Source organism: Pelodiscus sinensis, chromosome 22 (assembly GCF_052426305.1).
Source record: "Pelodiscus sinensis isolate ZL-2025 chromosome 22, ASM5242630v1, whole genome shotgun sequence".
In the NCBI taxonomy this organism is placed as follows: domain Eukaryota; kingdom Metazoa; phylum Chordata; order Testudines; family Trionychidae; genus Pelodiscus; species Pelodiscus sinensis.
The window spans coordinates 4,504,283-4,524,865 of record NC_143073.1 but is presented as its reverse complement, the minus strand read 5'-3'; the positions used below and the strand labels follow the sequence as shown (position 1 = coordinate 4,524,865).

The 20,583-nt window shown below is 43.1% G+C and overlaps 1 protein-coding gene across 4 annotated transcripts in view; it reads left to right on the top strand.

The window, feature by feature from the left end:
- PRPF3 (pre-mRNA processing factor 3) overlaps window positions 1-17,581 on the top strand; it is a 35,835-nt gene extending 18,254 nt beyond the window's left edge. For 3 of the 4 annotated variants that reach the window (XM_075907412.2, XM_075907413.2, XM_075907416.2), the window contains 12 exons: window positions 240-323; window positions 445-665; window positions 2,005-2,311; window positions 3,181-3,347; window positions 4,095-4,177; window positions 5,642-5,785; window positions 6,619-6,718; window positions 7,882-7,995; window positions 10,299-10,417; window positions 11,423-11,506; window positions 13,421-13,482; window positions 17,306-17,581. In XM_075907412.2, coding sequence (XP_075763527.1) covers window positions 240-323; window positions 445-665; window positions 2,005-2,311; window positions 3,181-3,347; window positions 4,095-4,177; window positions 5,642-5,785; window positions 6,619-6,718; window positions 7,882-7,995; window positions 10,299-10,417; window positions 11,423-11,506; window positions 13,421-13,482; window positions 17,306-17,452 — 1,632 coding nt within the window. In that variant the 3' untranslated portion in view covers window positions 17,453-17,581. The remainder of the gene's footprint in view (window positions 1-239; window positions 324-444; window positions 666-2,004; window positions 2,312-3,180; window positions 3,348-4,094; window positions 4,178-5,641; window positions 5,786-6,618; window positions 6,719-7,881; window positions 7,996-10,298; window positions 10,418-11,422; window positions 11,507-13,420; window positions 13,483-17,305) is intronic. The other variant, XM_089772272.1, reaches the window with a different exon arrangement.
- Window positions 17,582-20,583: the final 3,002 nt, after the last annotated feature.

Sequence of the window (20,583 nt, the reverse complement as noted above, 5' to 3'; positions counted from 1 at the left end):
ACAAGCAAACAAGGTTCCTTTTCCATAGAGTGAGTGAGCTGAAGGAACAGGTCATGGCAGTGAGTCCTGGCTACCTGGAGTTGCTGCTGCTGAATTGGAGGTCATCCCAGCTGGTAGCTGAGTGGAGCTGGGTTTGCACTCATTTCCCACTCTGTGAGGAGCCTCTGGAGCGTGCTTCTGACCAGTGCATTAGCCCTTGGAGGAGGAAGAAACCTAACTGTCCAACTTTATTTCTGCAGATCAAACAGATGATGGAAGCAGCAACACGTCAGATTGAGGAGAGGAAAAAGCAACTGAGTTTCATCAGTCCTCCTGCACCCCAGGTACAGCCTGGAAAGAAAGGCCCGGGTCCTTTACCCTAAGAGTGAATGCGTTGCCTTTCTCCTCACAGTGACTTGAATAATGGTTCTGACATGTATCTAATGGCGTTTGTCTCTCCTGCAGCCCAAAACTCCCTCTTCGTCCCAGCCAGAGCGTCTCCCCATCGGCAATACCATTCAGCCCTCTCAGGCAGCCACGTTCATGAATGATGCGATTGAGAAAGCCAGGAAGGCGGCTGAGCTACAGGCCCGAATCCAGGCTCAGCTGGCTTTGAAACCAGGGCTCATTGGCAATGCCAACATGGTGGGGTTGGCAAATCTGCATGCAATGGGAATTGCACCTCCGTGAGTACAACCAACTTACCCATGCGCTGTAGACCTGGCAACTTCCTAGAGGAACAAGGCACGTGTTAGAGTGCACAATGGCAGCCTTCATCATTGCTTTTCCACCAACATTCATGTGTATTGACTTGGATTCATAAACTGGATCATTGGTGGCTCTGTCAGTGATGGAAGCACCAGGGAATGACATTAGGACAAACGTTGTCTCTCTGCTGCTGTTCACCTCCACTGTAACACTTGCAGTTGCCCTTCAAATGTTCAGCCCATTTCAAGACCAGCTAAGAGTAGTCCAAAGTACACCAGATCCTTATGGCCTTGTCTGTGCTAAGGGTTTTCTGCACTGCCAAAATGGGTTCAGCGGTGGGAAGTTTAGGGTAGATAAGCTGCTAGTCATCTAACCACCAAGTGATCAAGACCTACTCAGTCTAGATTGCACAGGGGTTAGAATGCAAGACCGCGCTCCATCAGCTTAACTATACTGTGTACTGGTGTTTGCATCACTATAGCCATCATTGGAGCTAAGAAACAGCTGGAGATCTTGAGGGGAAGGGCCAGCAATGCCTCACAGTTGACATTGTCACATTGCGGTTCCTTTATGCCACTCTGGCAACATAACATTTTAATTGTATAACATTTACATCTGCTTTAGGGTCCCTTTGCACTGCCAAAGACATGTAAGGAGTCCTTGGTTTAAACGAGAATAAGACCGCTTGTGGGTGCGTCTACACTGCACCGTAACATGAAATAAGATGCACAATATGACTTACACAAATTACATATCTTATTTCGATGCTATTTCAAAATAGCTTATTTCCGCACTGAATTTTAAATAAAGCACTATTCGGAAGTGTCCCTTACTCCTCGTAGAATGAAGTTTACAGGGATGTTGGACTAGTGAGCCCGAAATAACGGGCTTGCTGTGAAGAGGTGGGATAGCTATTTCAGGATACTCCAGTATCCTGAAATAGCATTGCAGTGTAGACATAGCCTGTGTGAGCACACCTGTATCATTCATGGTCTCTGAAATTTACTCCTGTTCCTTGAAGTATCAAGAAGAGGGAAGCATTTAGTTATTAGTTCTGTGAATGATCAAAATGTGGAAGTATCTGACTGAAGCATCAGCACAGAGTTACAGGAGTCTGACAGTTGTTCTAGGCTCTGTGGACTATAATATAGGTATCTACCTTTTGATTACTAACTAAAAAAGCTTAGAGGAAACCACCGAGGAGCAGGCCATAGTCTTATCCACCAGCAGATGGGGGGGGGGGGGGGAATAATACTCACTGTATTCCCTTTGAGTTAATGCTACATGACTGCATTTTAACAATGTTTCTTGCACCAGGAAAGTAGAGCTCAAGGACCAGACAAAGCCTACCCCGTTGATCCTGGATGAACAAGGCCGAACTGTTGATGCAACTGGTAAAGAGATTGAGTTGACTCACCGTATGCCGACCCTAAAAGCGAACATCCGGGCTGTGAAGAGGGAGCAGTTTAAACAGCAGCTCAAAGAAAAGCCTTCTGAAGATATGGAATCCAACACTTACTTTGATCCCCGGGTCTCCATAGCCTCATCCCAACGTCAGAAACGCACCTTTAAATTTCATGAAAAAGGCAAATTTGAAAAAATTGCACAGAGGTTACGAACAAAGGTACCCTCTAGCTTTCTGAATGCAGATGTTAATGAACAGTACTAAAAGGGGCTGGCTTAGAGGGTGGAACTTTTATGTCCTGTTCAAGAATGATGGAGGCTGCATTCAGTTGGGGTATCTCAGGACAAGAAAGGTTTCTGCTATGGATGGTTGAACATTTTCCATCAAAACTCTTTTTCAGTGGAAAATTGGGTTTCAGTTAAACTTTGTGGAATGTGTCTTTCTGCATATGCTTTTGGCTTTTTGTTGAAAACACAAAGAACTAAGGGGTTTGTTTTTTTGTGAAGCTGAATTTTTCCATGAAAAACACACTTTTTGGCTACTTCCAGTAGAAACAATGATTTAGGGGCTGGAAGATTTACAGTGAGAGAACTTGCCTAAATGTTAACTATGTGCAAAAACCATGGGTGTCAGTACCAGTAACGATTTGGTGTAGTTGGAAGGCATAAGGACTCCTGAAATGAAGAAGATGGGTGTTGGGGAAACCCTTTGTGATAATGATCTTACACCATGGAAGAGATTCCCTAAAGAAATAGTGAAGTGATTTGAGATCTACTGATGCAAAGTGCTTTGTAAGAACTGGGTGGTATGATCCTTAATACATTTTAAAACTGGGCTGGGCAATACACTAGGAAATATCTAGAACAACGGTGTGTTTGGGTTGTGCAGTAATCCAAGCAGGGGTAGATGGAACCCCATGCAAGCCACAAAACCGCTCCTTAGTCCCAGGCCCCATTCTGTGCTTCATCTGTGGCGTGTTCTGATTGGCTTGTAAAGGATTTATCCAGCATGCTTTGCCTTTTAAAGGCTGCTCTGCAGGTGTCCATGTAAGTGACCTGCTTGTGCCATTTCTCTCCTCTTGTTCGCAGGCTCAACTAGAAAAGCTGCAGGCTGAGATCTCCCAGGCTGCCAGAAAGACCGGGATCCACACCTCTACCAAATTAGCTCTTATCACTCCCAAAAAGGAGCTGAAAGAAGGGGAGATCCCTGAGATAGAGTGGTGGGATTCGTATATCATCCCGAATGGCTTTGATCCGTAAGCTCTACCTGCTGGGCATTGTTCATGTGATTGTAGAAGAGAGAGTAATAGCCTTGCTTTTGAGTAGCTGACCAACCCTACAGTCCATGGAAATTTGTTGGGTGCTGTAGGTTGCTGAAGTGCTCAGCACTTCTGAAGATCAGGCCCACGTCTTTACTGTAGCTTTTACAGAAACAAGTGCATCTGCTTGAGTAATTGCATTCTGCCCCTGGAATTCCCTGCTAGAGCTTCAGCTGTATATTGTGTTCGCTCCCTGCTCCAGTGTGTGGTGTGGTGCCAAACAGCTGCCATATCCTAATCCAGAGGTGGCTTATTCCTGTGTGCAGTAGTCAAGAGAGCAGTTTTAGTGACTTTGGCTAAAAGCCAATGTTGTATTTTCAAAAGCAGCAAAATGACTTTGGAGCACAAGCCCCGTTGATTCTGTCAATGAAGCATTTTTAAAAGTTCTGCCTCTAATGTCTAAATGCAAGATCAATATTGAGACTGTTTGGGGCAGTGGGAAGTACACCTGCCCATTGATGCTTTGTGTAGGAGCCATGCAGCTCCCTGCTTTCCTTAAACTTTAAGAGTAACTGTCAGCAGCTTACATATGTTTAATAGCACTGTGGGGGTGGGGTGGGGTGCGGGGGTGGGTTTCAAGTTGCTTTGTTCACCGAACACTGTAGCTTGTGGAACATTGAAGGAGTTGGGAGGAGCTGTCCCTTAGATGATTTATTACTGATGCACACACTCTCTCCTCTTTAGAACTTCTGGAATCTCCTCTAAACGAGATGACTACTTTGGGATCACAAATCTTGTGGAACACCCAGCACAGCTAAACCCACCAGGTACTATTATGTCGCAGTCTAGCTCAAGGCCTCCTTTGTAGTCTTGATCAGTTAAAGGTTCACAAGAGGGTTGTAGCAAGACCCTTCCAGTGCATCAAACTGCTGGCAACATGAGACCTGAACTAGACTGAGTCCCTCCTCATTTGTAATACAACTGGCTTCATTTATCACTATGAAAGAAGTCATGTTAAGGTAGAATATAGGTCTCTGCTAGGGCGATGAGACACCTAGGACTTAAAGGTGAATCTGCAAAAAGAATGGAGAAAATCGCATTTAAAAGTCTAGTGACCAACTCGATATTGGAAATTGATAGACTCCCACGCTTTAGAATAAGCGGCTACTGCTACTTGGAACTTATAGGCGTATGTCAACTAAACGTGTTAGCTGAGTCGGGCTTGGGCTGCAGGGCTGTCTAATTGCTGTATAGATGTTCAAGCTCTGGTGTCTGTCACAAACAGTCAATAAGCCTAAGTCAGCTGACATGGACCGGCTGCAGGTGTTGAGTTGTGGTGTAGACATACCCCTGATGCCTCATAAGATCCACATGGTAATGCAGACTGAGACCAGGGACATAGAATCATAGAACACTACAACTGGAAGGGACCTCGAGAGGTCCTCAAGTCCAGTCCCCTGCACTAATGACAGGACCAAGCATTATCTAGACCAGTGGTTCTCAACCATGGGCCATATGGCTCTTCAGGGGCCACGCCCTACCTCTAGGGGGCCACATGGAAAAAACGGAACATTAGGTAAATTATGTACCTTTTTTTTCCAACTAACAGCGGCTATGAGGGGGGGCCACAGAGGTTAATGAGGCTCAGAAGGGGGCCATGAGCGAAAAAAGGTTGAGAAACACTCATCTAGACCATCCCTAATAGAAGTTTGTCTAACCTGCTCTTAAATATCTCTAGTGATGGAGATTCCACAACCTCCCTAGGCAATTTATTCCAGTGCTTAACCATCCTGATAGGAAGTTTTTCTTAATGTCCAACCTATACCTCCCTTGCTGCAATTTAAGCCCATGGCTTCTTGTCCTGTCCTCAGAAGTTGAGGAGAATAATTCTTCTCCCTCCTTCTTGTACCTTTTAGATGAGATAGTAAAGAAAAGTTTAGACAGTGGATGATCTGTTTAACATAAATAGCATTGTAACCTCTGTGTTCAGATTCAGCATTGATGTAAACAATCTGGAGTAACACCAGGATCACACGTGTAACAGAGAGAAACTGTGGGTCTAATAGGGGATAACTGAGAGGCTCAAACAGAGGTGGTTCTGTATGCTCTGAGCGGGGGACACGAATGGTGGTGTTGGGCTGCCTTAGCCTTAAGCATGAGGAATTGGTTATAAGTCCTGCTCTTCAGCTGTTTCCCTTCCCATTTCCCAGTTATGATTGTAGATGATAGTTAGTCCTGCCCTTGTGAAACTGGCACATCTGAAGTGACTGTTCATTGGTTTGCCTTCCTAGTGGACAGTGACACACCAGTGACTCTGGGCGTTTACTTAACTAAAAAAGAGCAGAAGAAGTTACGGCGTCAGACTCGGAGAGAAGCACAGAAGGAACTGCAAGAGAAAGTCCGACTGGGCCTAATGCCGCCTCCAGAACCAAAAGGTGGGTGGTACCTTGCCGAGAAGAGGCTATGTGGAAAACTCTTGCTGTTTCCAAATAGTGGCTCACTGGCTTGATAATAAAACACTTGGTAAATTGCAGCTGACAAAAGTCCTTTGTGTGAGAGACCCTATAGCGCTAGTCTCTTCAGGAATTTCTATCCCTGTATGTATATTCATAGAATTAATTAGAAGGGGCTGTTATATCTGGTGTGACATGCATCCTGCAGGCCATAGAATTTCACTCAGTAATTCCTGCTTCCAGCCCCATGTGTGTAGGGCAGCATTCTGGGGTGACTTACACCCCATCTAACCACAGTGACTTCATGAAGGTTGCACAGAGGCAGGATGTGGTACAGTGAACATACATGCTACATGGTTCCTCCCAGCTGGGCATTCACTTGTTCTACCAAATGTCACGTATTGTTGCTGTGTCCTGTGGGTCAATTGCCATGCTGCATCTGGAGAGACCTGCATTTGAGGCAATGATGTCTCTGTAGCTAGTAATTCTGAAGAGCATTTTGAGCCTGGCAAGAAATGCTGCTGAACGCTGTTTTAAAATAATGTCGGGGAACCTTTTGAAGTAGGAACAAGTCTTACAGAGGAGATGAGCTAGAAATGTAACTTGTACCTTTCTTTCAGGCTTTTCCCCTAATGTTTTTTACTCTTACAATCTAAAGCAAAACATCAAGATATTTTCATTTTTAAGTTCTGCTGCACCTCCCCGCTCTTATACTTATAGGAAATAACAAATGCCTTTTTGCTTTTTGACACATTATGACAAATTGGTACTTAATAGATCTCTTTAAAATGTTCCCCTCTCGTCCTTCCTTGCAGTAAGAATTTCTAACCTGATGCGAGTACTGGGGACAGAAGCTGTTCAGGACCCCACAAAAGTGGAAGCTCACGTTAGAGCGCAGATGGCAAAGAGACAGAAGTAAGTGGCGTGGGGCACAGTTTGCTTCTTTACTTCAGTGGATTTAGGGATGGAGGTGTCCTGACAACCATAGAGACTAAAGTCCACTACCAAAGCACAGAACAGGTGCAGCAAAGGGAGAAGAAAAGGCTCGTTTTACTCCTATGATGTCCCCACATCGTATTTGTTTTGAAAGGCTCCCTTCTCAGAACTAGAAGGGAGTTGAGTGTGACCCACGTGTTCTTGATCCCTTGTCCTGAAATTGCCAGCGGGAGGTCCCCTTGCAGGGGTGGCTTTTGAGGTAGCTACCTGCTAGGAACTGGACTGAGCTCCTGACTCTCACTTTAGACCTCTCCAACAACTGCTTGTGTAGTAATGACTTCGGGGCATGGCCCTCCTGAGCTCACCACACTGAGTCGCTTACACAAAATACCCTCGAGTAATACTAAGCAATTGACTTCTCCAGTTAGCAACATTTCCGCAGTAGTGTGTGGTGGTGCGTGTCCACGTTCATCCTTAAGGGAAGTCATCTGGGAAAAGCAAAGGTTTAACTGTGGTAAATGTAAACTGAGTAGGCTCTTTAAGAAAGTAATCGACAGCGAAGTTCCTGAATTCAAAGTTCATGTGGGTCGTCTCAAACCAGAGGTCACCAGAAAAAGTCTGGCTTTTTCACATTGTGGTAACGTTTCAGGACTTTGTGAAGTGTCATCACTCGATCCAATGCAGCACTGACTGAAAGTTTGTATCATCTGATAGTGGTGTAGTAACCTATTTACAATTAGTCGGTTGGTTTGGATCAGTTGGTGGGTTTGGCTCCAATTCACACCACAAACCACCTTTACAGCTGATGATACTTGCTCACTTTCTGCAGAAGCTAAATAGATTGATTCCTCCTAACTAGAGGCATTGGAAGCAAATCAGAGGGCCAGGTTGCAGGAAGCTTGCTGTACCAATTTTAATACTTGTTACAACTTGGTCCAGTTCCCCTTTGGATAGTCTCTTGTGATGTAGTGGATTGGGTCCACTCATACTTCTAAGCCAGACTGGTCTGGATAGACTCGGTTCATTGACAGAGCTCTGGGTCTACAAGGCACCCTCCAAGGCTTGCTCACTCCTTCCGGTTCTCTGAACAGACATCCAACAAGCTGCATTTCTGCTTACCTGTTGTCTTTCCTCCTACCCAGAGCTCATGAAGAGGCAAATGCTGCACGAAAACTAACAGCAGAACAGAGAAAAGCAAAGAAGGTTAAAAAACTGAAAGAAGATATTTCACAGGGAGTGCATATAGCTGTGTACAGGTAAGTGCCTTCACCCACAATACCAAGAGGTGCTTCATCTCAACAGCTGTTTGTGACTTTTTCATAAATACAAATGAGACATGCTGGTCTCTACACGTGCTAATATGGAGTGTTCCTTTAATGTCAGGCTCTTGTCATCCAGCTCTCTGAACTCCACTAGAAACACTGAAGACTGCTCAAGTTATTTAAAGAAAAACAGACCCATCCATTTTCTCAAAATTAAATGAATGAAAAGATAACTCCATTCTCCATATCCTACCTGAGCATTCAAGGTGACTATAGAAAGCCTCATAATACTTAGCACTTTCCATCTGATCACACAAAGCGTTTTGAGTTTAATCCTTATGATGGTGAGCCTGAGACGCAGGGAGATTGAATGTTCAGTGTCACAAGCAAAGCTGACAATGGGATCCAGTAGACCTGATGCCTGATAAAACACCACTGAAAAGTCAAAGGAAAGCTGCTATTTACTATATATTTTAGAAGTGTCTCTGTTTGATCAAGAACTCCTCCTTAATGGAAAAACTTAAACAACTAATAGTCTAGCAGCACCGTAAAGACTAACACACGTAGCTGGAATCATGAGCTTTCGTGGGCACAACCCGCTTCTGAAGTGTGTTAGTCTTTAAGGTGCTACTAGACCAGTGTTTCCCAAATGGTGAAAATAAGGGTTCTGTGAGAAAATTCCATTACAATAACATTTTATTATTTAAATAATATGTAAGCATTCATGAATTTTATTGAAAACGATTGTAATTTGTGTTTGCTGCAATAAGTGTCCCAGTGTAATGCCAACTTAGCCAAAGAGTGGGGATGATGACGTCACTATTCAGTTGTAAAAATGAATATAACCGGGTTATATTCGCTAAATTACGGTACTAGTGCCATGTCGGACAAAGTTTATTATTCTCCTTACTTATTTGTGGTCTACTTTTCCAGTTCCATATATGACTGCTGTTAAGGGTTCCGCAAAATTCTCAAGTTTAAAAGTATTCCGTGGCCAAATAAAATTGGGAAACACTGTACTAGATTATTTGTTGAAGTTTTTCCTGTTACAGACTGACTCAGCTACCCTTCTGAAACTTTCCTCTTAAATGGGAAGAGCTCAGACCGTAAAATTTGGTATGCTGGTGTGATGTAGTGGGGATGGTATTGCTGAGATGTGACAACTGCAACACTGTCTGGGGGAGGACTCGCTACAGAAGCGTATTTGACCTCTGACACCTCAGGGCCAGACATAGGAGATAACTCCTGCCCAGGAAGTGAGACAAAGGGAAAGGTGGGGCTGACACCAGGCTGGGGACTAGGGCCTGGGGGATGAGTCAGTTTTGGCTGGGTTAGGATGGGAGAAGGGCCCAGCACCCCTTCTATCCAAGAGGAATAATACTGGCTGCTCTTGGTCCCTGTGTTAACATCAGTCCTATGCTACGCTGTATCCCTGTGAACCAATAAACCTTCTGTTCCACTTGCTGGCTGAGAGTCGCATCTGGCTGCGGATGGAGGTGCAGGGCCCAGAGACTCCCCCACACGCCGTGACAGCAGGTTCCTCGGATCATAACTTAAAGCAGCTTAAGGCTTTGGTTGTGCCAGGAAAACAGGATGTGCCTGGAATAGGATTTCTTTTCATAAAACCAAACAGAAAAGAGACAATCACCAAAATCAAGCACAGTCTTCAAAATTGACATCACTGAGTGAATGTTGAAAGAGACTGAACCAAGAAGAGCCAGAAAAATAGGCCGAACCCGCAGTAGAATGGCGTGTCAATAAACCTTTCAGAAAGGAGATAACGAATAGTAAGAATGTATAGGGATGAAGATATTAAATACGGTTGCTGGAATTCCCATTTTAAAAAATTTACTAAAAGGTTAAATGGGAAAATGTTAACAATCCCTTTAAGAAATCCAAAATAAAAACTAACTTCATAAAAATAACACTTTTTGAAAGTCATTTCAGTGAATCATGTATATGCTCCCTCACTCCCCCCCCCCCCCCCAAAAAAAAAAAAAGAAACCACTTCTTACAGACTGAAGCAATGCCAGGTACATTGGTCCAACTAAAGATGTGAACCTGTTGTGCTAGATGCTGTAAAAAGGTAGGCGATGGTCTTTGCTCCGATTGACAAAAACCCTGTTGAGTGTAAGGTTTTAGTTATAACCCCCCCACAATACTAAAAAGCTTGAAATGAGCATAACACTGCACTGACTTAGAGGAGAGAGGGGGGAATCCTCTTTGTCTCTTATCCATTGTTCATAGTTCTGTGGCTCCTTTTTCAAATAAATCGATCTTTGTGTTTCTATCTTCAGAGTCAGAAATCTAGGCAACCCAGCAAAAAAATTCAAAATTGAAGCAAATGCTGGGCAGCTGTACTTAACAGGAGTGGTGGTTTTACACAAAGATGTCAACGTGGTGGTGGTAGAAGGAGGTAAGGCTTATGGTGGTGGGCTTTCTGGTTAGAATGTTAGGTGTTCAAAGCTGTGGAGTTGATTTTTTTTTTTCTAATCGTGACACCCAAATTGCTAATTAGTAGGATTTTTGGAAGTTAAGGAAGACGTTAGACTGCTATGTTCAGGATGCTTCTTAGACTTACTCAGTGGTAGCCCTTTGGAAGTCAAGCATGTTAGCTATTTAAGTGTATTAAATCCTCTAAACTGTAGCTTGTAGGTAAAGGAAACCCAGCATTGTTAAATCTTCTAGATTTTAACGGTGGCATCTTCTCAGGAAAGACTTGGACTGTCCTGGTTGAGTCTGCTACAGTGCTTCCAACATGCATATGGGGCTTTCGTAAACATTCTCATGACATGTTTTGTGAGATCTAGTCCCATTTTAAGCAAGAGATGACACACAACACTGAAGTGATTTGCCAAGGCCACGGAAGAGTGCTGGTTTCTAATCCAAGCTCTGACACCGCGTTAAAGTCTGGGTTAGAGACTGTACATAAGAATGGCCATACTGGGTCAGACCAAAGGTCCATCTAGCCTAGTAGCCTGTCTGCCGACAGTGGCCAGCACCAGGTGCCCCAAAGGGGGACAAATGATCAAGTGATGTTTCCTGCCATCCTTCTCCAGCCTCTGACAAACAGAGGCCAGGGGCACCATTTCTATCCCCTGGCTTAATAGCCTTTTATGGACCTAACTTCCATGAATTTATCTAGCTTCTCTTTAAACTCTGTTATAGTCCTAGCCTTCACAGCCTCCTCTGGCAAGTACTCTTGTGTCATTGATCTGCAGTATTCTCTTTGCCCATGGCTTTTAGCTGGAACCGAATGGGTGTTTGAGGGTTTTGTTTTTCGTCCATCGTTACAGATGTTGCTAGCTGTCACTGCTTTTTGGAGGCAAATGTAGCCCTATTAGAGTTTCTAAATGGAAGCTCTTGATGAGCAAGAACTGAGTGAAAATGACTGTCATCCTCTCTCTCTCTCTCTCTCCAGGTCCAAAAGCACAGAAGAAATTTAAACGTCTTATGCTCCATCGAATAAAATGGGATGAACAGACATCAAACACAAAGGGAGATGGTAAGCATAGACCCGTATTGTATTAGAGATGCTGATGGCTTACTGGTTAGCTGGTGGGAGCTGCTCCAGCCTGTCCGGGGGGGGAGGCAGCTGTTTTGCTTACCCCCTAGTTAACTGGTTAAACTTAATGTTTAACAAGTTAACTAATAAAACGGGATTTTTCATTGTGTCTCTTACAGTGTGTGTGTGTGTGTGTGTGTGTGTGTGTGTGTGTGTGTGTGTGTGTGTGTGTGTGTGTGTGTAAAAATATAAATAGTATGAATAATAGCTAGTGAGACTGTACAGAAATGGCAACAGGATCATTTTGTTGCAACGTGGATGAGAAGCCATTACTCTGAAAATCCCTCTGCAGACCATAATAGACCTGATTATCTATGTAACCACCATTGGGACTGATAGATTCCCCAGTCCTGCTTTAAACCAAAGGCTTGGGGGCATCCTCCAGGCTCTGGTGCATGAGGGGAATGTGGGGAGGGTCTTTCTCCTTCTCAGTGGGGGGCCATATCAGTGAGGGTGTGGGGGTTTTTCTGCGCTTCTCATTGGTGTGCAGCCTCCAACTGATTTTTCTGTGGGTCAGCAGCCCCTAACTCCAAAAAGGTTCCTCACCCCCTGATTTAAATGATAAAAAGCCAAGAACTACATTACTGGCTTGTGTGCCTTGCTACTGTTCACACCAGACTGCCTTCTGCTCTGCCAGCCCCTTCTCCTATTCAGCTGTGTGTGTTCTAACACCCAGCAGAGCTTGAGTTGGCTTTGCATTTGCAAGATACAAGGTTTTAAAAAACCCTACACATTTCAATATGGAAAAGTGTGTGTATTTCTGAATGAAGCCCAGTCCTGGCAGAATGGGGGTGAATACTCCCAGGGAAGTACTGTACTACCCAGTGTGCCCCACAGAAGGGACACCGCTGGTACTTTAGAACTCAGTACAGGTGTGTGTCCATGAGACAGGAAGTGGGAGCCCAGAGCACAAGTCACATAAGCCTGACTAATACTGGTACACAGGCAGTGCTGGCAGCCCCTTCTCTGTAAATGTGAGGCTTTTGTAATGCCATTGGCCAGCAGTTTTCTTAAACGGTCAGCTCTTTGCATGCTCAGTCCAATCAGGGAGCTGATCCTGATTGGATGACCCCCATTTACTACTCTAATAGATATTTTGGAGTTGTGTGGTGTACAAGAGCAGTCCATGATTGAAACGATTACTCTAGACCAGTGATACTCAGATGGAAGCTCAGGAGCTGCAAGTGTCTTTTTAATGCGTCCCCTGCGGCTGTTTGCACCACGTAATATTAAAACTATGGTTTAATGAACCAGTTATCAACATGCACGAAGTTATTTTATTTGGTGGGGGAATAATTGTATATAAAAGCTAAATATTTCCCCATCAGACTATTTAACTATGACTGTATAGCACTGTAGCCAGTTGCTCCTGTGGCTCTTTTAGGTAACATTGATCACTAATTTGACATCTGAACCAGAGATCTTAGTATCACTGCTCTAGGCATGTAAGAGAGCCTGAAATGGGAATAAAAATTAATGTGACAGAGGGATGTAGTCACTGCTGAATCTTCTGTGCAAGCAAGTTAGATCTTTTCCAGTGTTTGATTTGGTGCTTAAACATCTAATGAAATCAGGTACAACATAACTTCAGGTAACTATGGGGGATTCCCCCTAAACACAATTAGAGAAGAGTGAAGGGAAATCAGCGAACATTTGTGAGCACCCCCAAAATGAGGGAAATACAAAAGTCTTGGTCTAAAGAGTGGAAATAGAGTTGGGATTTAGAGGGGAAGAGCTCTGAGTGGAATGAGTAAAAGCATGGTCAAGTCCTGTCATTGCTTACAGTTTTTTTGGGGGGAGGGGGGTTAAAATCTGCTGCTTCTTTTTTTTGTTCTTTTTTTCCCTTTTTTCCAGATGATGATGAATCTGACGAGGAGTCTGTTAAAAAGACAAACAAATGCTCTCTGGTGTGGGAGGTAAGTTATGGCCTTGATTGAAAGGAATATTTTGGGCCTGGGGCTCAAGTGCTTAATGTTTGGATCATTTGGCTTTTCATCATTGCCAATATAAAACGCGCATGCAAGCTCTAGCGCCTTGTTACTTGCCTCATGCCTCTGCAAAGCACTATGCACAAAGCGTTTCATTACCAACATGATGGAGTTTGTTAGCTTAGCCATGGGTGTTAATATGAAACATTTGGCATTTATCTTTTTAAACCTCATATAGATGGAGAAAAGAATGTGGTGACTCTGTCTCGTTCACACGAGTACTTTTGCTTTTGGAAGGCTAGAATGCAGAGAAATGAAAAAGATGCATGATCCTGGTCAAATACCCTGTTGTTCAAATGAAGCTTCAAGGGCTAACTTTTTGGCACTTTTTGCAGTTCAGAAGAGCTGGTTTTCTGACTCATTGCTAACATACTCAGCCCTTGTGGAGGGAAAAAAAGCAGTCAATGTTTTCTATGGCTAACTAGTAACAATAAACCAGTTGGCAGTTTCCAAGAGTCCTCGCCAGAAGTAATGTGGACATATAACTGCCTGGTGTTCCAAGTAACTGACGTTGGGACCCACACCAGTAGCCCCTTGTTACTACTCATGGATATTTTGGAATTGTCTATTTTCATGATAACATCTTTTGAGATGCTACATACAAATATTGGCAAAACACTTCAGCAGCCCGACATTGTGGCATTTAATTTTAGAAAGGGGAACACACACAAATGAGATGGTTAGTTAAACAAAAATTAAAAGATACAGTGACAAAAGTAAAATCTCTGCAAGCTGCATGGAAACTTTTCAAAAACACCATAATAGAGGCCCGACTTAAATGTATACCCCAAATTAAAAAACACAGTAAGAGAACCAAAAAAGTGCCACTGTGGCTTAACAGCCAAGTACAAGAAGCAGTGACAGATAAAGACATCTTTTAAAAGAAGTGGAAGTCAAATTCTGGTGAGGAAAATAGAAAGGAGCATAAACTTCGTCAACTTAAGTGTAAAAATATAGTAAGAAAAGCCAAAAAGGAGTTTGAAGAACAGCTAGCCAAAAATTCAAAAAGTAATGGTTAAATGTTTACATACATCAGAAGCAGTAAGCTGCTGAACCACCAGTGGAGCCCTTGGATGATTGAGATGCTAAAGGAGCACTCAAAGATGATAGTCATTGCGGAGAAGCTAAATTAATTCTTTGCTTCAGTCTTCACGGCTGAGGATATTGAGGAGATTCCGAAACCTGAGCCATTTTTTTTAGGTGACACATCTGAGTAATTGTCCCAGATTGAGGTGTCATTAGAGGAGATTTTGGAAAAAATTGATCAACTTAACAGTAACAAGTCACCGGGACCAGATGGAATTCACCTAAGAGTTCTAAAAGAACTCAAATGTAAAATTGCGGAACTATTAACTGTGGTTTGTAACCTATGCTTCTAAATTAGCTTCTGTACCTAATGACTGGAAGATAGCTAACCTGACGCCAGTATTTAAAAAGAGCTTTAGAGGTGATGCTGGCAATTACAGACTGGTAAGTCTAATGTCAGTACCAAGCAAATTAGTTGAAACTGTAGTAAAGAATAAAATTGTCTGACACATAGATGAACATAGGGGATCGCCAAACATGTGGACAAGGGGGATCCAGTGGATATAGTGTACTTAGATTTGCAGACAAGGTCCCTCACCAAAGGCTCTTAAGTAAAGTAAGTTGTCATGGGATAAGAGGGAAGGTCCTTTCATGGATTGATAATTGGTTAAAAGACAGGAAACAAAGGGCAGGAATAAATGGTCAGTTTTCAAAGTGGAGAGGCAACTTGTGGGGTCCCCCAAGGGTCTGTCCTGGGACCAATCCTATTCAACTTACTCATAAATGATCTAGAGAAAGGGGTAAGCAGTGAAGTGGCAAAGTTTGCGGTCAATACTAAACTGTTCAAGATAGTCAAGACAAAAGCAGACTGTGAAGAACTTCAAAAAGACTCACCAAACTAAGTGATTGGGCAACAAAATGCAAATGAAATTTAATATTGATAAATGTAAAGTCATGTATATTGGAAAAAATAATCCCAACTATACATACAATATGATGGGGACTAATTTGGCTACAACTATTAGAGAGAGATCTTTGAGTCATTGAGGATCATTCTGTGGAAACATCCACTCAGTGTGCAGCAGCAGTCAAAAAAGCAAATAGCATGTTAGGAATCATTAAAAAAGGGATAGAGAATAAGACAGAGCATATCTTATCACCTCTATATAAAACCTTGTATGTTCACATTTTGAATACTGCATACAGATGTGGTCGTCTCCTCTCAAAAGATACATTGGCATTGGAAAAGGTTCAGAAGTAGGGGGTTTGGAATGGGTCCCATATGAAGAGAGAGAAAAAGAAAAACTTGGACTTTTCATCTTAGAAAAGAGGAGACTAAAGGGAGGGGGATATGATAGAAGTCTATGCAATCATGACGGGTATGGAGAAAGTGAATAAGGAAAAGTTATTTACTTATTCCCACAATATAAGAACGAGGGATCACCAAATGAAATTAATAGGCAACAGGTTTAAAACAAACAAAAGGAAGTTTTTCTTCACTCAGCGCAGTCAACCTGTGGAACTCCTTGCCAAAGGATGTTGTAAAGACTTAGGGCTTTAACAGGGTTCAAAAAAGAGCTAGATGGAGACATGGAGCTTAGGTCCATCAATGGCTATTAGCAATGATGTCCCTAGCCTCTGTCTGGAAATGGATGACAGGAGAGGGATCATATGATGATGATTTGTTCTGTTCCCTCCCACTGGGCCATCTAGTATTGGTCACTGTCAGCAGACAGGAGACTGAGCTAGATGGACCTTTGGCCCGACCCAGTGTGGCTGTTCTTATGCAAAGTCTGGAGATTATCCTGCATAGTATAATAAAGGACACTGGCTACTCCAGACAAGTATGGACACAGACTGGAATAAGTGTTATAACATTAATTACAATCACAGAACTTCTCTTAAAAAGTTCAGTTTGTTGAAGACTGTATCGGAGAAAAGTATTTTCCAGATCAGTAGTGGGCAACCTGCGGCCAGCGTACCCCCCTCCCCCCCCGCTACTCCCTTCCCCCACATGTGCCTCAAACACTAGGGCACCAGAAGCCTGCACTTCCTACACCTCCCCCTGCCTCCCAGCACTTTCAGAAGAGCTGTGAATCCCATTCTGTCCCCTCTCCCCCCTTCCCTTTCATAGGTGGAATGCCATGAATCAGCTGTTCCTGCCCTTCCAGCTCTTGGAGGGAGAGGGAGGTGCAGGGACAGGAGTGCAGGTGGTTTGTGATCAGGTGATTTGTGCACTTGAAATGAGTTGGGAGGGAGATGAGCAGGCAAGTGCGGGGCTCTGGTGCCCCAATGCATGAGAGTACATGGAGGAAGGGGGGGCTGCAGGTGGAACCCCAGTGGGCCACGAGCTGCTGCAGTCCACTGAGGTAAAGGAGAGCAACTAATGCAGTGCATCCACTATTCATGGTTGCCCATTGCTGTTCCCAATAGTGATGTTTCCTTTCACGTGAACTGAGTGACAGTGGAAACTGCCCTTCTGTGCGTGTTTCTACACAACTTTTCAGCTCTGCACAAATAAAAATAGCACTAATTATGCAAATTGTTGTTCCTCTTTGCACACTTGTCTGGAAACCTGAGAAATTACTTTCTTTCCGTTCTAAAGAGATTTATTCTTGTTTTCTCTTGTTGTTGTGGCTGCATTTGCTTGTTGATGCATTTGCTTGGGTTTTTTTCTTGTTAGCAAGATGCATCAGGAAGCTTGTTATCTTTTTGTCTGTTTCAGGGTACAGCGAAGGATCGCAGCTTTGGTGAAATGAAATTTAAGCAGTGCCCCACTGAAAACATGGCACGGGAGCACTTTAAAAAACACGGAGCTGAGCATTACTGGGACTTGGCTCTGAGCGAATCCGTGTTGGAATCCACGGACTGAGGGTACTGCTGCCCCCAGTGCATTGTTAACTTGAGAACAATACCTGGCTGAAAACTTGGACAGAATTCCCTTCCTCCCCTCAAATACCCACAGTTTGATGCATATGATTAAAGAAATATTTTTAAAACAGTCACAGCTACACTATTTTCTGAATAAACCCAACTCCTGGAAATTATGGTGCAAAACCACTGGAAAGCAGTAGCTGCCAGTGGTGCAAACATCAAATGCGCTCCTAGGTGTGTCTTACATTCTCTGGGGATAATTCAGTTCTGGGGAGGTAGGAACTGAAGGGCAGAGAAAATTGTTTTCAGTAGTGTCTTTAGTCCTTCACATACAGCTGTCCCAAATGGAGGGACAAACATTTCCTTGCTTTGTCAGCTGTTCAAGTAGATAAGGTCTGATACTGGACAAACTAATATGGTGCTCACAATCAAAGATTGCTCCTTAGCTGGGGCTGGAGTCAGTTGTTTGGGAGCAGTCCTGAGTGGTCTGAGGATGCTGTATGGAGCATTGGAATTTGTAAAGCAGAGTAGGAGACGGGGACTTAGCCCACATCCTATAATTTACATAATAAACTTTTTTTAAAGAAAATCAAAGATGTGTTTCTTTACATGGAAGTTTCAGTTAGCCTGCTGTTATTCACTGCAAATCATGTTCTTCTGTGCTTGGTTCTTGCATTAGTCTTATACCATAGCCTGGGTATACTTGGAAGGATTATTTGACAGGCTCAGAAAAAGGGTCCTATTGTGCTACAAGTATGGAGGGAATACAGTCTGTATGCTCCATCTTAAAAATCTAAAAAAAGTAACAGTTTGAGAAGCATCCAACTACATACATGTTTTATAGACCTTCACAGTTCTCTAACTAAACAAAAAGACTTCAACTCAACCAGTCGTCATGAATTGGCTGAGCTCTTAAAAGTGTAGTGTAGGATTGGTCTTGAAGAAATACTTGAGGAAAATGGACCAGGCCCACAGACCAGTTGAGGGAGGATACAACATGCTTAAGGAGCAAAGTAGAGGAAAGAGGAGGAAAGATCAGAGACTTTGTTGCGAAACCGATTTGAGCAGCAGCAAAGGGCTGATGAGTGCAGAGACAAACAGACAAGAACAAAGAGGCAGAATTGTGAAGTTTGAACTTCGAATATTCAGGAAAAACTGGAACTCTTGTAAAATCCTATGCAGCACTATAAATTGCAGCAGTGAATATGATTAGCACCTGGCGTTCTAGTATACCTTGTACTATGGTTTGAGGCAGCTATTGTCTCAGATTGGTCCTTAGAAGGAAAATATGTTGTGTGGATTTTCTTGTTAACATTAGCATGAGCTTCTACAGCCAGAACTGGTTTTATATTTCATTCATGTAACCTCCCTTACTATATGACAAGCTTTGAACCTGCTTTCAAGTTGATGGAAATGTTTTGGTATCATCCCAGTTAGTTCAGTTAAATGCTTATTGCAGCTCCTACAGAGATGAAAAGAAAATAGTAGCTACCCACTGTCTGGTTTCCACACATTTTATTGTTTTCACATGCATCTAATTATGTAGTGGGCATACTAGGCAAAGTTAACAGCTCTTAACCACAGGAACCACTGCATCACATGAAATACAAAATACTAGCAGGTGAGGCCTGTCCTTGTCTGGGCAAAGTCATTTTGCATCGATTACACTTGTAGGAAAGTTCAAGAGATTAAAATATCAGTGTTTTATTAATGTGCTTGCAAAAGTGAAGTACAAGAACATTTTTTTTAAATCTGTAGGATTTCAACTTCAAACATTATTCATTTTACTGACTAATTACTATACATAGAAAATTTGAATCAGGAACTCCTAAAGCTTCCATTACTCTTTCTGTCACTAATTTGAATTATTTTGTGATTTGTAACAGTAACCATTTTCTTTGTACTAAAATGACAGTTGAATAGGCGACTTGATTTTAATTTTGTTAGCAAATACTTTTAAAGAACTGTAATCATAAGTCATGACTTTTTTTTCTGATGAAGAGAAAAGTTATTTAAACCAGTGTTTCTCAAAATGGTCTGTGGACCCACTCAGAGAGCTGCTACCGGGCCACTCTGGTTCGTTTACTTACTGGCTCTGCAGTCTCAGAGCCTTGTGGCTCGCATTGGCTGTAGTTTGCCCTTTGCAGTTAAGGGGAGCCGTGATGCTTCGTGGCTTCGGAGCCAATAAGTAAACAAACTGGAGGAGCTTGGTAGTGTAGCAGCTTTCTCAGAGTGGGTCCACAGACCACTTTAAGAAACAGTGATTTTAAACCTTTCACCCACATATTCTGGTGTTAAGTAGTAGATTCAGCTAATTTAAGTGGCAGGATTGTTGATGCAAAATTTGGTAGCTGTAGGTAATTGTAAAGTATGGCTTTATTTTACACACACAAATCCACAAACAAACTCTTCAAACTATAATTGATTTTTCAAGGTTGGAACATTAGGTCTGATCCTGTCCTTTCATCTTGGGCAGTCAATTACAGCAGTGCAAAATGGATATCCAATACTGTCAGATCAGGGTGGTAACCTTTTATACCCATTTCATACTGGCGGAGTGACTGCACAAGGTAGAGGTTAGAATTGCCTACGGGTATGTCTAGACTACATGCCTCTGGCGACATAGGAAAATGAAGTGGCAATTTAAATAATCGCTGCTTCATTTAAATTTAAATGGCTGCCGCGCTGAGCCGATCAGCTGTTTGTCAGCTCAGCATGGTAGTCTGGACGCTCCGCGGTCAACATCAAAGGCATTTGTCAACCTCCCAGGTAAACCTCATCCCAGGAGGCATACCTGGGAGGTCGACAAATGCCTTTGATGTTGACTGCGGAGCATCCAGACTAGCGCGCTGAGCCGACAAACAGCTGATCGGCTCAGCGCGCCAGCCATTTAAATTTGAATGAAGTGGCGATTATTTAAATTGCCGCTTCATTTTCCTATGCAGGGTAGCCTAATCTACATGCCTCTGTCCCCAGAGGCATGTAGTCTAGACGTACCTTAAGGAGGCTGTGGAATCTCCCACCATTGGAGACATTTAAGAGTGGGTTAAACATCTGTCAGGCCTGATCAAGATGGTGCTTGGTCGTGCAGGGGACTGGACTTGATGCCCTTTTGATCAATCCCTTCCA